Source organism: Tympanuchus pallidicinctus, unplaced genomic scaffold, assembly GCF_026119805.1.
Source record: "Tympanuchus pallidicinctus isolate F22 unplaced genomic scaffold, pur_lepc_1.0 scaffold3, whole genome shotgun sequence".
NCBI lineage: Eukaryota > Metazoa > Chordata > Aves > Galliformes > Phasianidae > Tympanuchus > Tympanuchus pallidicinctus.
Genome location: NW_026294747.1, coordinates 104,264,054 through 104,281,025, shown reverse-complemented (window position 1 = coordinate 104,281,025; position 16,972 = coordinate 104,264,054). Strand labels below are relative to the sequence as shown.

The 16,972-nt window shown below is 39.1% G+C and overlaps 1 protein-coding gene across 8 annotated transcripts in view; it reads right to left on the bottom strand.

Moving 5' to 3' along the window:
- Positions 1-16,972, bottom strand: part of ELMO1 (engulfment and cell motility 1) — a 290,733-nt gene that overhangs the window by 139,553 nt on the left and 134,208 nt on the right. For all 8 annotated transcript variants that reach the window (XM_052695784.1, XM_052695782.1, XM_052695789.1 and 5 more), the window contains one exon: positions 7,582-7,690. In XM_052695784.1, the coding sequence (XP_052551744.1) occupies positions 7,582-7,690 (109 nt within the window). The remainder of the gene's footprint in view (positions 1-7,581; positions 7,691-16,972) is intronic.

Sequence of the window (16,972 nt, the reverse complement as noted above, 5' to 3'; positions counted from 1 at the left end):
CTTGGAGTCTCCCTCTATGGAGATATTTAAGACCTGTCTGAATGCCTACCTTTGCAACTTATTGAAGGGTACCTTCTTTAGCAGGGAGGTTGGACTCAATGATCTCTAGAAGTTCCTTCTATGATTCTGTGATCCTGTGATCATGTCAACAATCTCTTTAGTACTTGTATGGATACAAACAACCAAATATATTTCAAGCCTGGAAAACCTACTTCAGATGAACAAAGTTTCCAACACTTTTCTTAAGTTCCTGGTCACTTCATACAGCTTTTAGCTAATATAAAGCATAATAATGCTTTTTTTTTTTTTTTTTTAATTGTCTGACATCAAGAGGGTCTTTGATGTGAAGTGGGGATGATGAGTCCTTTCTTAGATGTTCAATAGAATAATTAAACTGATACTCTGTAGTGTTAATTAGGAGAGAGGAAAAAAAAAAAAAGCCCACCAGTCACTTTGGGGCATCATTAGCAAGTAGCTTAGTAAGCTATGTAAATACAAAATACAAAGGCCTAGGAAAACCAAGCAAAAGGCTTGGTCCTGAATGAGTTAAGACACAGCAATTGAAGCTGGAAGAATAAAACCTATGTACATGCATCTGTAATGAACAAGACTCAAGGACAAGAAATAACAGGTTATGTCAAACTTAAGCCATGATTTTTTTCTGCTGGAAAGATCCAGGAAAATGTCACAACTCTCTACAAGAAAAGGGCACAGTGCACTGAAAGATACTTGAGGGCAAGTAACAATCTTCAAAAAATCATTTGTATGTCTAATAACTTCCCACAAAGAGTTTAATTTGTTCAGATATCCCCAGTACACAATATTAAGAATTAGGAGAGCCTAAATTCATACAGCAGCTTGGTTTCAAAGACAAAGACCAGGAGTCTAGGTGTGTTGTGCATGCACATCTCCCTGTTAATAAATGCTCCCTGTGACAAGCTGCTGGAGCAGGCAGCACATACTTACATTCCCATAATGACTTAGCAGCATATACAGCCACACAACTGGCACAGTACTGCTTCACCAAAAAACTGGTGAGATGAAATTAGGCAGGCTTCTGAGGGCCTATCATGAGAGTGTGGACAGGCCTACCTGCACGATGAGGGAAAGAAATGTGAGAGAAATTAGATCCCTTGAGTAGAAGTAGGGGCATCCTGCATCAAAATTATCACAAGTAGTTTTAGTGATGCTAGCTATAAAATGAATAGCTTTAAGTCTGCGGAGAACAGAGGCAGTGAACATTTGGGTTATAACTGACTGAGGAAATACAACCCCATCTTGAGGATTCACCTTAGCTCCATCCCCTGACATCATACCATGTTTACATTTGTTTTTGTATCATAAGCCAACTCTCCAGGTTATTTGGAATTCGTCTCCCAGAATTCAGAACTGTCCTTCCTCTCCATTACTAGAAGGCATTAAAGCTTTATATTTAGAAATCACACTGAAATTATTTTTTGGTTTACACAAGCTGGCTATGAAATTGATCAAATTGAACAAAAATGTTATAAAACAAGCAATTAACTTCCTTGACGTGTATGTAAGATATATTCCCTTAAAATTGCAGCAAAGTTTCTGCTAATCCCGGCATGGAGAATGCCACAGGCAGAGTAGTTAAGTACAGCTAAAGGGGCTGCACTTCTTTTCAAGGGTGGCTTTATTTTCCTTTTGAATCCTTCATCATGAAACAGCAAAATGTAACCCAGTTGGATTTAAAATACCTTTAAAGCTCTGAAGTCCCCCTCACAGGCTCAATTTTTAAAAAGATATTTACTGTGAACCAAAAAAAAGTTTTTCAAAAATAAGGAGAAACAAGTTATCAAGTATTTACTTACAATAAACAAAGGTTAAAAAAAAAAATCTAAGATTAAAGTTTTCTGCTAGAGGGCTTGATTGCCCAGTCAACAGCAACCCGAAAATGCCTCCAGTGCCATGAAAGCATCCATGAAGATGCATGTGTAGGAAGCACCTGGGACAATGAGTGGCACATTCAACTACCTCAGAGCCAAATCAGCAGGGGCTTGTTAAAGAATATTCACTTGCTCAAGAAAAGAGATGTTATCTGCAAAATCTTATGCATTTCTCAGAATTCTGAATGTTCTCTAGCCTTTGCAAATACAGCCTTGTCTCAGGAAACATAGGAAACTGCTCAAGCTGGCTCTCATTTTAGCAGACTATTAATGGGTTTGTCCTTTAACCCCCAAATCTTGCTGGGTTTCCAAAACCTTGAGTTCCTCTTTTTCACCTGCACATCTTTCTACTTCCAACCTGAAAATTCTTTAGTGTTCCCTACACAAGCATTTCTGAAGTACACAAAGCAACATATAAAACACACCGAAAGTTGCTACTAAAGCAACACCGAGTCGAGTTTTTAAACATTGCTCAATTCTGTGTACAATAAATTTGGCAACTATATGCCTCTTTTAAACAGAGCAATTGCAAAATGTCCAGTCTGCTGCATGGAAGTGCTGTTAAACCATGAGATGTTACTGCAGAGCAGAAGCACAACTTGTGACAAAGTCCAGAAGACCTCATCTACTTTTAATCAACCTGTATTATAATAGCAGGAAGTAAAATAGGGAGGCTCACAATGGACTGAAAGATCATTTTGCTTTTAAGTTCTATCTGTTCAGGATTAACATGACACTAAACAATGAGCAAAGTGTCCAAAAATGTTTCCAGATAAGAAGCAAATTTTTGGCTATATGTCAGCTGTGTGAAGGAACACGCAAACCTGCAGACAGGAACTTCAAAAGCCTGAATAGCTCTCCAATGCTTAGAAGAAATGCAGAGTTTTCAAAATGAAACACATTTTGAAGATCATAATTAATCAGTTGGCTTTGCCTTTGGCAATAATCCAACAGATTTACCCATGTCATCTGGGATGCTGTCATACACCTGCCCAGACTCCCATGTTACTACATTATTCATTGTAGTTTTAAAAATCCTACTCAAATTTGCTTCCAGTGACCACGTTAAAACAAAATACAGACTTTACCACGATATCCAGTTTGCCAAAGACACACATCCCACTAATCACAGGAAATCAACAGTTTTTTTTCCTCTCCATCATTCTGCAGCTTTGTTCTGCTACTTCCATAATTCAGCAATTGACAAACACAAACAATTGACACTGACAATGTCTGTGTTTTATTCCTACTTTGAATTTATCAGGCTTTAACATCCAGGTCTTGGTTCTTGCTGTCCTTGTCATTACCAGATGAAAGAGCTCTGCATATCTAATCAAGTTTACCTCTTGTTGTCTTTGCAGAAATGAATCAATTTCTAGGAATTCCCTCACATCCACAAATCTTTCTTGCCACTAAAGTGATGATTTTTCTTTTTTCCCCACACTCCATGCTTACAGAAAAACGAATAAATGTAATTTTAAAGAAACTAAGGAGTCCTACATCTGGAACATGAGAAGCTTAAGCTTTGCACAATACAAATCAAGTTACAGTTCCTGCTCCAGAGAGATCAAAGACTGAAAAAAGCAGATGTATGGCTGTAGACAGTAGGAAAAAAACCATGAGTGGGGTGCCTCTCTGACCAACCCAGCAACAGTATTAACTTTGAGGCCAATAGTGCCACGTACACAAAGTAACCTTCCAACATCTGTCTACTGTTCCTCAGGACAGAGGTAGCAATGAATTATCTTGTCCAAAAGGTGCCTGCAGCAGCTTTGCTCGTGTTCTCAGGGATTACAGTGGATGTTTTGCAGGAACTCCAAAGTTTACCATAGACATGAAGAGATCATGACTTTTTAAATTAAGAATAGGTTAATTCCAAAATAGAAAAAAAAGAAAAAAAGAAAAAAAAGAAAAAAAAAGAAAAGATCTCCTGCAGAAAAAAGAAGTTTCATTCTCTCTTTCCTGAGGGACTGTGCCACCAAACAGGAGGGGAGGAATATCTGATAAAGTGAGATTTCAATAGCACACAAAAACATAACTCAGATGACTTCACAAGTTATTGACTTTGCATAAGAAGAGTGAGCATATTTAATGTCTCTATACCTGGAATGGAATTTGCTGGTAACGTTTCCAAAGTAACCCTTAAAATTAAAGATCAACACAGCTGTTAGATTTTTTTCCCCCCATTACTGACATCGTTTTCAAAGCTGGCTGAATGGTGTTTACCATGTGGCCTTAAGATCTGCTGAACTTTTGCTACAAGTAAGGGTTATCTGAGAAGTGATTGTTTGGGCAAGATGATAAAGATGTGGATATAAGGAAGAAGGCTTTTTACAGTGAGGGTGGTGAGGGACTGGAACAGATTGCTCAGAGATGAGGCAGAACCTCATCCCTGGAGACATTCAAGGCCAGGCTGGATCAGGCTCTGAGCAACCTGATCTAGTTCTGAGTCCTCCTGTTGACTGCAGGCGAGTTGGACTAGATGAGCTTTAAAGGTCCCTTCAAACTCTAGGGATTCTGTGCCTCTGTGTTTCTATTCTATGCGTATATGTAAGAATGAATCAGCTAAAAAGCTACAATAAAGGAGATTAGACTTTCTTTTTAACTATTTTATTATGCATTAAGGATAGGATTAAAAGTTTGAGATTGCTATTTTTAAATTGCTATCTTTTACAAAATACCTCCTTGGTAAGATAAGTTTTTCAGCTTCCTAACAAACACCTCCTGACTCTTTAAATGCTAGAGTCTCCAGAAGATGAAATAGGAAGAAGAAGCATGAGTGCTAAAAATTCCCTTTTCTAATTTTATTTACTATTTCTGGGGCTTTTCTCTATTTAAATATAAGAGGAGGAGGAGGAGGAGGAGGAGGGTGAAAAGGCAATTCGCTTTCAAGAAAGGGGAAAAAAAATTAAATATGGCATTCAGTTACAAAAATACTGGATTTGCTGAAGCAAAATGAAAAATCAACCCAGGCATGCCCTCAAGTGTATAATGCTGATCATGCAGTGACCAATATGCTTTCAGGGAAAGAACAGAAAAACACCCTACAATGCACACTGTGGATTGTGCTAAGCAGAAAAAAACTTCCAGGCCCTTGCAGCAATCAGTTTACTCCTCGAAGCGTGAGATTTGATGACCTTCATCTCAGCAGGCACAACCACGAGCATTACTATATACCTACTAAATACCCAGCACGTTCTATTTGACAAAAGAGACAGTGATGCCCATTTCAATTCTGCAGCCGGGGCAATAATTGCAATAAAATCTATAGCAAGAACATACGTGAACAGCATAAAAGGAGTTATAAGGCACTGGCATTCAGATCTTTTCTTCTGATGAAAAATGTCCTATAAACGAATCAAGTCGAACAGAAGCCCGTGAAAATTAAATTCTCCACAATAAGAAAGCAGAAATACCCAGAGAAGATGTTATCTGACAGAATCTTTAGAACAATACACATCTCTGACATGTGCCATAGACCCCTGTGGTCTGTCAAAGTCTGAGTGCAGATTTGTCCAGAATCCCCTAAACACTGCCCATCAAAACAATCACATGGGAACATAAGCAGCTCAACATCTGCGTCCTGCTCAAAAAATACAGCAAACGTACTCAGTCTGACTTGCCTTAACTACAGAATAACTCCAGGCATGCAATGATATTGGCTTATAAGCATCTTCAGACTGTGACAGCACTGAGGACAGCTGCCTGTCGGCACACATCACTGATCCACTGCTCATCCATCAGCTAAAATCTGGTGATTTTTTTGTTATTATTTAACTACAGCATTACTGTCTGCCTATAAAACCAAGTGTCTGTTGAGAAGACGTTCTTCTCTGAAGCATATATGTCATGATGGAGGTTATCTTAGTTTTCATAGCTACTAAGGGGGAAATACAAATGGGCTGCTCCTGGCAAATTTGTCAGTGCATCAGAGTTGTGGAGTGTCAAAGAACCTTACCCTGTAGGAGGGGGATGAGAACAAATGCTGGAGTGAGAATGTGACTGTCTGATGTCAGCTTTAATGCTCTGCTAGGATGGATGCAGTGCTTGAAAGGACCAAAAATAATGGTAAAATGTCTTCCTGCTGCCTCAAGGTATTTAATGCAATGGAGTAAAGGCAATATAATCAGCATTAAAGTGCTCTTCATAAATAATGGACAGTCTAGCAGCTTTTATCTACTCTGCACTTCAAGGAAGTTTTTACTGTTGAATATTTCATGAGTAAAAGGTAATTTATTGTAGCTTTTAAATTATAGACTTCAGAAACTATTAGAAACAAGTTCTATATCCCTGTACAATAACGACCAGTTATGAATTTCTAAAGAAACAGTGGCAGCTTTAAATGCATATTCTGAAACATAACACTTATGAACTAGCAGAGACACCTCAGCCCAAGACTGTAGCTGATGATTTTTGAGACGTCCAATTCTATTCATCAGTACAGTATTTATTTGCAAACACCTGAATGTATATTTTCCTAACACGTCAGTTCTAGTTTGCACTTCTCAACAAAATATACTCCTGATCACAGGTCACTTAGGATGCACACCTGTGGTAGTAATTTTCAAAAAATCTGTTTCCTGTATATCATGGTAAAAGTGTGCTTTATCACAGCCTTTGGAAGTTACAGGTAGAATTCCACATAAACAAAAGCAATGAGGAAGTGTACTGGTGAACAGGAGAATCATCAAGATGAATTAGAAGTAACCTCAGCTCCCTCCCCTGTGAATATAAAGCTATGACGCAACCTTGCTGCCACATACAGAAACAGACGATCTGGAGATCAGTGAGACTTCACAGAAACCACTGGTGCTACAGCTGGTTGCTATCAACAGCAGCACCAGTGCATTTCTCAACATCAAACCTGCCTGTACTAATTCACAGAGCTACGAAAAGGCACCACCACAGGAACTTGCTGCAAACAAACACATTGTCATCATCCACTGACTTGCAGCTTAAGCAACACCAAAGGAAATGGCACTAAGGCATTTAAAAGCAAACTCCCTCAGCCAGAGCACGAGCTATTCCTGGGAAAACTTTTAGTTTTTCTTCTACCCTCACGTTTTCAAACTGTACAGTTACTCTAAATAAAGATACAATTTTCTTTCTGAAATTAAGGTAGCAAGAATGACTTTCATATTCTCTTTATACAATAACTGAACCCCCAACTCAAAAGTCTGAGAACAAAGAGGTTAGAACACAAATACTTGTATCTCCAGAAGTTAGAAACTCGTTCCTTCTGTATTAAAATACAGTATTTCATTTCACAGTGTTAGAATAAATGACACAGAGTAGATAAGCAATCTCAAAATGAACGATTGTTCTATTCATAAACCAACCCAAAGATAAACCCATGGAATGGTAAGAGAAAGAAGTCTCCTCCACTGAGGTTAACCAAGCCACTGGGTGGGACATGAACTGATCACTCTGAAAATTATGCCACTGCCCTGTTTCACTCAGAGGAAATCCAAAGATAGGATGCCCCTTTCCCATACTCCACTCCCATTCCTGGAATGTCTGCAAATCAGTATGATACATGGAAAAACAGGTGCGGTCATTTTGAACGTTAGTGTTCAATATATAAGCATACTGAGAAGAATTAAATAACTGTTTCATGTACCACTGAACTCACTCCGTGATTCTTAGAGGTCAAACAAACGGGCCAACTTACGTAGCTCTCCTACTTTCAGTATTTCACACAGCATCTTTGTGAGCTCAATGCTACTTCGGCCAAACGGGCACTCATGCTTGTCTTCTCGACTACTGTTCTCCAGGACAATCTGAAGTAGGAATCAAAATGGAAAATAATCAGTATGAAGAATCCATCCGCTGAAGCACTGGCCTCCACATCCAACATTTACAAAACATTTACCAGGATGCATTTAGTAAATTTTTCTTACGCTTCCATCTTTTCCCCAGCTAACTGCTAACTGGCAGAACTGAGTTAAGGCAAAAAAAAAAAAGTCTTAAAGGAGAAATGTTGCCTCCCTGTGCCCAAAGCTGCAATACAGAAGCAGTGCCATTCCAGGGCTGATTCAGATGCTTTGCCATTCCTATGCAACACTGTTGTTCTACTCCAGCAGAATGAATTGCAGCAGAAACCAAAGAGAAGGAAAAAAAGAGAGAAATAACTTCATATCAAATGTGCAGGTTAAAGGAAATGAGATAAAATGATTTAGAGTCATGAATACACCTAGAAGGAACTATAAATAACAGAAGATGCATAGCTGGATCCAGACTCACAAAAGATCCAAGTGACAAAAATCATGCTCAAGCCATCGTGCTCAGTTTCTCTGTTACAGAAGAAACTTGCACTTGTGTGCAAATTGTTTCAGCAAACTATCACTCTTGCATCAAGCAATGAATGCAGCAAAAACAATTCAAGGAAAGTATTTGTATTCCCAGTTGAATGATAGTGCAAAGGAAATGGGAAAAAAAAAATAACTACTTGGGCATTTTTGCACCATTAAGTTCTGTTCTATCAGTTCTCATTCAGAATAAATCCTTCCTCTGCACTACAACTAGAACAGAGGTTACATGGTGGGTGAAAGATGAGTTATGAAAATAATACAGATTTCATGAAGGTGTGAACCTGAAAAGAAAGTAAAATAGGGGCTGGAGAAAAAAAAAAATCAAAACAGATTTGCAATAAGAATTGTCATTGCAATAACAAACTCTGCTACTGGCTTCAAAAGAGGAAAAAAATACAACCTAAACAGCTGCTGCACAGCTTGGGAGTGAGGGAGAGAGAAAAAAAGAATTTCAGAGGTAAGATATATTGCCAAGCACCAAAGAACCTCAGAAGCTCTCTAAATTTTATTTGCAACCGAGTGTTTAGACATTGTTCTCTGATTTGCATTCCTCCTGTCTCCTTAGCTCCTATTTTTATGTAATTATTTTTTAGTCTTTCAAGTCTGTCAGCAAGGAAGGCTTCCCAAAAAGGTAAAACAACTCTGCTTCCCAGCGTGACGGCTGTGCTCCTCTCCAGGAATCCTGGAGCCCCTACTAAATCCTGATTTGTAAAAGGCTCCAAGGCTGGAACTTTGCCCAAAAACAACCTGGTGGTGGAAAGCAGGTGTGATGCATCACTGGATGCCAGCAAAACCTTTCCCATTCCCCCAGGTCTCAGCAGTGACTTCACATATCCATGCCCTCTCATGAGCATAAGCCTTTGCCATCAGGAAATTAGTAAAAGTATGGAAAAGAAAGAAAGCCAAATCCAGGTAGGAAAGCTATTTGCTTCACACGGCATGCCCAAATCTCCTCATGCAAAAGTATCTATTTTAGTCTTTCTGTACAAAGGGCAACTTCTTGCTGTTACTCTGCTTCTAAAACACCCTCAGGGATGTAAAAAGAATGTTGTTCTTTGTGTTGTGAGAGTAATTGCTTTGCTTTGTTTTCCAGTGTTCTTTGTCTATTTACCACCTAGACTTCCCACCAGAAGCTGAGAAAGTTACTTGGGATTTCGCAAACATTTGACCCTGCCAATTTTTGCTAGACTTTCCCAGCAGGGTGGCGTCACACTCAGATTCACCACTCTGCCAAGAAGGCCTACTTTTCCTTGTCAAATCTTTGGCTCAAATGAAATCTGATTGTTCCACGTCACATCTGGGCAACAGCGGTATCAAAGCAAAGAAACACCCCCGCGATTTTCATTTCACATTGCAGCAGCCACTGTTGAAGCAACGTGCGAATATGACTTTTCATTCGGGATGAGTCACCCTGCTTCAGTCTCTTCCATGGAGGTCAGAGCTACATTTCCAAACCTGAAGGCAGGAGCAGCGACAGACTGGCACACGCGCAGTGCAACACCTCCCTGGGATCACGTCTCCTCTTTTATTATTATGCATTTTATCTCTCACATAATAAAACATAAAATCTGCATACTGGAGCAGGGGGCTGCTTTGACATAGATTTAGATACAACAGAGAAACACTGGTAATAAAATCAGTGAAGAGGCAAAATGAAAGGGGAAGGAGGAGGGGAAGGGAAGCACTCAGATCAGCAAGCCTGCTGGCTTCTGGCAAATGCATTTTGTTGAGTTTCACATTAACTCGACACATTAACATTTCATGAGCACATAAATATTTAATGGTGACACCATATATGCATATAATGTAAAGCAGAATTACAGCAATCAATAAGAATGCCAGAGAAATAGTTAAGGAACTGCATATTGCAATACAGCAAATTAAATGGCAATTTGAGTATGTAAAGCAGCTTTGAAATGATTCTCACTCACAGACTCTGCAAGTATCATCTTTTAGAATTTGTTTCTGCAAAACAAAGCAGAGCTGACATATTACATTTCTGCAGGAAAGGAAGATGGAATGCCCTTTACTACATCTAAATATCTGTAGGTAAATTTGACAGATATGGATCTTCCGTTAAGCAAGAGCAATGGTAAAAGGGGGGCTGGGAAGGGAGAGCTTCTTCATACACATACCTAAGAAAAAAGCATTTCTAATCTTGGCAACAGATTTACAACACTCATTAGGATATTTGTAATACTCTTTTCACGACTTTCACGACTCATATCCTGTTCCAAAGTAAAATGCTATAAATATAGCCAGTAATTGCGTGATTTTATTCTTACTTCCTTTATCAATCTGGAGGAGAAACAAGCAGGGAATAGACAGGTTTTCTCCATATACTGGGGGAAATTTGTAGTAGGGAAAAACATAACAGAGCTCTAGACTGAAAATACGTGTGAATCAAGTCATCAGTACACATTTGTATCACAGAAAAGTAGTGTGGGATTCACCAAACCCAAATAGCCTTCATTCAAACGGAGGCCTATCATTTATACTCACAAAGTGCCCATACTCTATTATCTTTGTCCTTTTTCCCACCTCACAAATCCAGCACAGGGAGCTGTAGATCTACCAGAGACTTCACAGTGGGCAGGTACAATTGCTAGATTTTGCTTTGGGGGAAACAAATCCTTAAAGGCAGAAACCATGGACATTGCAGAAGAACTCCTGGCACCTGACCATCTTCCCTCAGTGCTCCCTTGACTCTGGTCTGTTTGGCAGCATTTACTTTGTTATTAGGCATCTACTTCTGCCAGCTTCCTTGCCTTCTTCCTTGAGAAGAAGCAACATGGAAATATGACTTTTAATATACTAGATGTTACACAGACAAAATCCCAAACCCTCTTACAATTCATGAGTACTAAATCTTGAGGGTCATCTTCACTTTCTCCATTCCTTTAAGCTATACTGCCTTTTACAAGGCAAAGCAGAAAATAAATATGTGTAACAGGCAAAAAAAAAAAAAAAGAAAAAATATTATTAGGGAACAATAACAACAATAAAAATCCAGTCAAGAATCTCAAGAAAAGGAAAAGGGAGAAATATTACCCAAAGAGAGCAGCCAAGGAAAGTCTGAGTGAGGAAATGATATGAAGGTAGGACATGAGAAAGACTTGGAGGAACAAAGTGAATGAAATAATTTACAAACAAACAAAAAAAACCAACCAAACAGAAATATGCAAGTCAAGAATGACGTGTGATATATAGAATGAGAACAGAGAATAAAGTTACACAGCAAGAAGAATGAGATGTGTTGAATAGCAGAAAGCAAAAAAAGATGATAATTATTATTATTTTTTTAATGTAAGGAGCTGAAATTTTAAAGGAAAGCCAGTGGTACCCACATACTTGGTATTTCTACAATTGAAACTCTGTATGCAGTTAAGGCATGGGAATTTGAAAAAAGCTGTAGTAGAACACAAGTCTGTACAGTTCTTAGTATTTTTAGGTTACTACCTTTGCACTTCTCCTCTCATTTACAACATCCTGTTGCAAGCGGAAAGGAATCATTTCCCAAGGAGAAGAAATTATTAACAACTAAACAAAAAACATAACACACACAAAAATAACAACAAAGTGATCAGAAAGAGAAAAGAAGGCTTAGTGCTGTCTCCAAGGTAGACATTTCAGGCAGTGCTGGTTAGCAGCTGCTGACAGCTGAACTTCTTCTGGGATTTCGCCATCTGAATTACCCTGAAGTACCTCGTTTCCTTTGAAGCCGAAAGTGGAAGGCAGTCTTTCAGCATCCAATAGTCAAACAAAAAACATTTAGGAAGATGAGGAGTATTCCTCCTTACGGAATATGTTCGACTCATTTTTAAAATGCAGGTTTTTTGTGCTTCCCCTTGTATTATAATTACTGGTGCTCAGCATCACTGAGGGAAAGCTTATCAGTCTATACAAGGTACACGCTAGTGACGTGTCAACAGTAAAAATAAATTCAAGTGCCATGCCAACATCACAGAAGAATAATGCAAAATCTCCAGTAACAGAAAGAAACACAATCAGAAGTTTTTCTCACTTTACAGCAGAAAGCTTCACATTGTTTCTTTATGATCTTCCATTGAATTATTCATCGAGTCCATCACTTCCTTGGGAGCACAAAACAGATTCCTCAAGGAGGCAATGGACTAAATGAAGAATTTTCCATATTTGACTGTCATGAACTTAAAAATCTGCATCACCTTCAATAATGAAGTTTATGCTTGCAACTAAGAGTTAATGCCTGATGAAAAAGTTTTAAAGAAAGGTATAGCAGTCAAAAGCTTCCTTATCAGAATTCAGGAAGATGAAGCCACCAAGCATAAATATTGCTCCTTTACAGGGAATATCAGCTTAGCCAACCCCTTAATCTCTCACATTACAGATGAAAATGACTCAGAATACACTGCCCACAGCAACTGCAGAATACTTAGATTCCTGAATCAACCTCAGAGCCTGGCAATAGAATAGAGATTCATTATGACTGGGAAGTAAATACAGAGAGCAAAAGACAACATGCAGCAATTCTTATAATAAATCCCACAGCAGACAGTTCGACAACCACTGCTGAACTACTAGAAAGGAGCATTTCCCCAAGTCCATTCCATTGTGCTGTTTCTACATTAATTCTGTGTTAACACAGACCAAGTTTCCTAGCAGCCTGTAGGTTAGTATCAAGAGGTTCAGACACCTACGTACTAAATACGCTAAAATTCTACCTAGGCTCAAAATGAATTATCTGATCTATTTAATATAGGAAAAAAAAAATTGCACGGATGCTCTTTCTTACTTTCGACACTGCTTTTCCTTCTCCTAAGCTTTCTTATCACACGTGGCAGGCTTTACCATTCCTATTTCATTCAGATACCGTAAGAAACTCTAGGAAGCAAATCCTAAGGATACGCTTCCTGAGGAGGATAAGGTTCTCTGCTGCAGGCAGATTTACTTTGAATTTATCCTCTTCTCCATTTTGCTTTCCTCCTGGGGCAGCAATTCATCTTTCTCAACTCCATCATCAGCATTCTTTTGAGATCCTTCGCTCAGCACTGTCGCCTCTAGCCTCCTTCTGTTATCTTCATTATTTTATTTTCCATTTTCCATGTCTCCCCTTTATCTCAGCCTTCTTTCAGATTCTGAGGGAGATCAGAAATTCCTCAGAGCTAAACTAAAACAAGGCAACAATTTTGCCTGCCCTCCTCAGGTAGGAACAAGATCTGCCGTTTGTTAAGCCAGGATTTAAGAGATGAGCTGAGACATACTGGGAGTGGGAAATGGGGAAAAAAAAAGGAAGAGGATCAAATTATGTTATTGTATAGCAATATATAGGTACCAGGGTAGCTGCCCTGGTAACATTAGAGCCAATGTTTGATTCTGCAGCCATAAAGTACTTCTAACACAGATAGTTACTTCCAACAACTAGTTTTCTTCTATAATATCTTGGAGTTTTCCCCTCTTCTTTTAAAGCAGCCCAAAAGTTAGTGCCAAACTATTAGAAGTGAAATGTGAATGGTTCTGCTCCATGTGAGCAGCTCCACCTAGGAATCAACTCTGCTTCTCATGTAAATGCCTTAACATAAAGCACAATCGTATTTCCACATCTTCTATAAAAAGCTAAACATACAGCGACCCGCCTTCAAGTGTTGTATAGCCTCCTTCTTCCTCTGCCACTCCCTGCAAGAACAACCAGGGCACACTATGGCAAGAGTCAAGAAAGATGGGAAGGCTCATTTGCTGTACTGTGTTCAGATGCTGCATCAGAGTATGATCTTCATATACCACCGGCCCAGGCTTGACATCTTGACATTAAACACTAAGTATTCCTCCTCCCTCCATGCCCCATGCAAATGGGAAACCATAGCATGTTCCCCAGCCTTCTCCTTTTTCAAGAGCCTACAGTATCTGCCTAATGTAGCAATTTCTTAAAATTTTCAGTTTCTTTTCCCCACAATGCAAGAAAAGCCCTCCTACTGCTTTGTTACTGTGGCATGGATACATGTGAGAAGCTTCAACCTTCTTCTCACATCCATGAGGTCGGCAGCATCTCAAGAGCTTCAGAGTAAATGAGAAAAAAAAATGTGCAATAATAGCTATTCTTCTATCCCCAGGTATAGCAGAGAAAAGAGAAGCACACATTATCAAGTTGGGAATCACCAGGCACAGACAATTAGGCCTTTGGTGGAAAATTATATTGTCTCATGAGGCACACCAGGAAGACACACAGAACAAAGCTCGCCTTTCTCACTATCGTTAGAGAAACAGAAATAAATTACATTCTCTTCCAGTCATTTCTGGCAAAAAAAATAAAATCAAATCAAAAAATAGCATGGCAGAAATCAGGCTCAGTTTTATTTCAGAAAATGCTGAAATTATATGTTAGACTACTCATATCTGATCAGGATAGAATGAGTAGGCAGAAAGAGACTTTGTGAATTGGCGGAAGGATGTGTAGGCAGCCTCCTATACAACAACTGCATGGGTTAGAAAGTATCCGGCACGCAGCCTGCCTCTGACTCAACCCATTAGAGTTCCAAAAGGTCCCTGCAGCACGCGGGCAATCTTCCTGCCTGCATCACAGGGGCTCACAAATAGCACCTGCTCCTCCAATGTGACTTCTGAAAGCTGCAGGGGAAGAGAACTTCAACCACCTCGAAAGCAGCAGCTCAAATAGCTGCTAGGGTAGCATCTCTGCATCACAGCTGTGTGAATAACCGATTTTCCAGCTCAGCAGGTACAGAGGGATTTTCTATTTCCGACCCTAAACAGGCTCAATTTCTAATTTTCAATTCATCAAAATAACTATCAGCTCAAAGTCCAATGTTGCTCTACATACAAGCAGAGAAAATTTAGTAACATACCACTCAGTATCTTGCACATAATTCACAAAAACATGATGGCAATGAATTCACTACCAAACTTACCATGGGATCAATGAGCTCAACACGGCAGAACAGATTTCAATATTGTTTTCCCACCCTGTTGACATTATTTTATACTGACAATTTTACATATAGTATCTAACCAATATCTGCATGAAATATATACAATTGTTAGGAGAACGGAATTCCAAGCTGCAGTAAGATGATGTCTTTTGATGGAACACTTATTTTTTTGTATCATGAAGAACCTACTCATCTAATAAATGGCAAATAATGGAGTGCAAACTTAGAAAGCCAACTAAGCAGTATCCAAGCAGGTGGAGAGCCAATGCTCAGACCTGGAGCTGCTACATCTATTTGTGGTTTCTATTGGAAACACCAATCTTCTGTGCTTACACAGAAACAGGAGAGACAATAGAACTGTTCTCAAGGCAGAATCTCACCCCAGGAAGGAGAGAGATCTGTTAGAATATGTCTCATCATAAGCACTGGAGGAAAAATGTAGACAAGTCACCAACTTGTAAGTTGTCTAAAGTAAATTCTTTAGAATGAGATTTGTGGAGCACACCAGGGGCAAAGCTGTACATGACTTCTCTGAGATCCACTTTCTGTGAAACACAATAACCTCTGGCAGAATTCTAAATTCCCTCCAAGATACAGATTATCATGATATTTAGATGCCTGTGAGGAAAATACAAACTAAAAGAACATTCCAATGGTTGTACCTTAAAAGCAAGGTGGAGTTTCTCTGAATTGAGTTACCCTACGGCATCTTCTCTTTCTGCCATTGAACATTGAATTAGCTGAGATCCAAGATAAATAGCACCCCATTCACAACAGAAGTAGTGTTGTTTTTGCTACCTGCTATCAAGAACACCTAAACAAAGACTGACCACACTTGAAGGAGTCAGCTTATTAAAACTGCAAGCTTACTGTATCTATGGAAACCTCCTAGGCATAAATATGGCAGACTTAAACACAAGACAACAAACAACTATCAAATTTGTCTTGGTTATAAATACAAGGTTTTTTTCATTTTGGTTCCTTCAGCTTGCTCTCCACAACAAACTACGGAGATCTCATTATTTTTTACAACAGTACAACTTGAAGAAGACTCTGGGGAGACCTATTGTGGCCTTCCAGTACTTGCAGGAGGCTTATAAGCAGGAGGGAGACTGACTTTTTACATGGTTTAAATAGAGATAGTACAAAGGAAAATGGCTTAAAAAAGGGGAAATTTAGGCTTGATGTTAGTTGCAAATTCTTTACTCAGAGGCTGGTGAGGTGCTGGCACAGGCTGCCCCAAAAAACTGTGGATGCCCCATGCCTGGAGGTGCTCACAGCTAGGCTGGATGGGGCCCTGGGCAGCCTGATCTCATGGTGGCAACTGTGACCAAGGCAGGGGGTTGGAACTAGAACACTTTTAAGGTCCCTTCAAACACAAGCCATTCTATGATTCTGTTAAAAGAAAAAAAAAATATATCAGACAAATCATTCTTACAAACACCTGCACAGAAAATATTTCTGTTTCAGATATTTATACCTCTCATTGTATCTTAAAAAGAAAATGAATCTGAAGCCTTTTGCATCATGAGTTCCCAAACAAATGAACAACAGAATGTCAATATGTTGAGATACTCATAGCAACGATGGCGTAACAGGATTTCCATGCAAAGATTTTTCATCAGACTCATTTTACAACTCAGAAAAGTTCCAGAGGCACACTGCTACAAGTTGCCAGCAAGAAAAATCTCAAGGTGTCTACATTGAATACAGTCTGTTTTAAATGGTAACTTATAATTTTATTTTTAAAATTAGTAGAACAAGAAACTGAAGTAGTTTTGGAAAAGAACAAATTAGAAACAGGCAGGGAGGGGGGAGAAGATGTGTC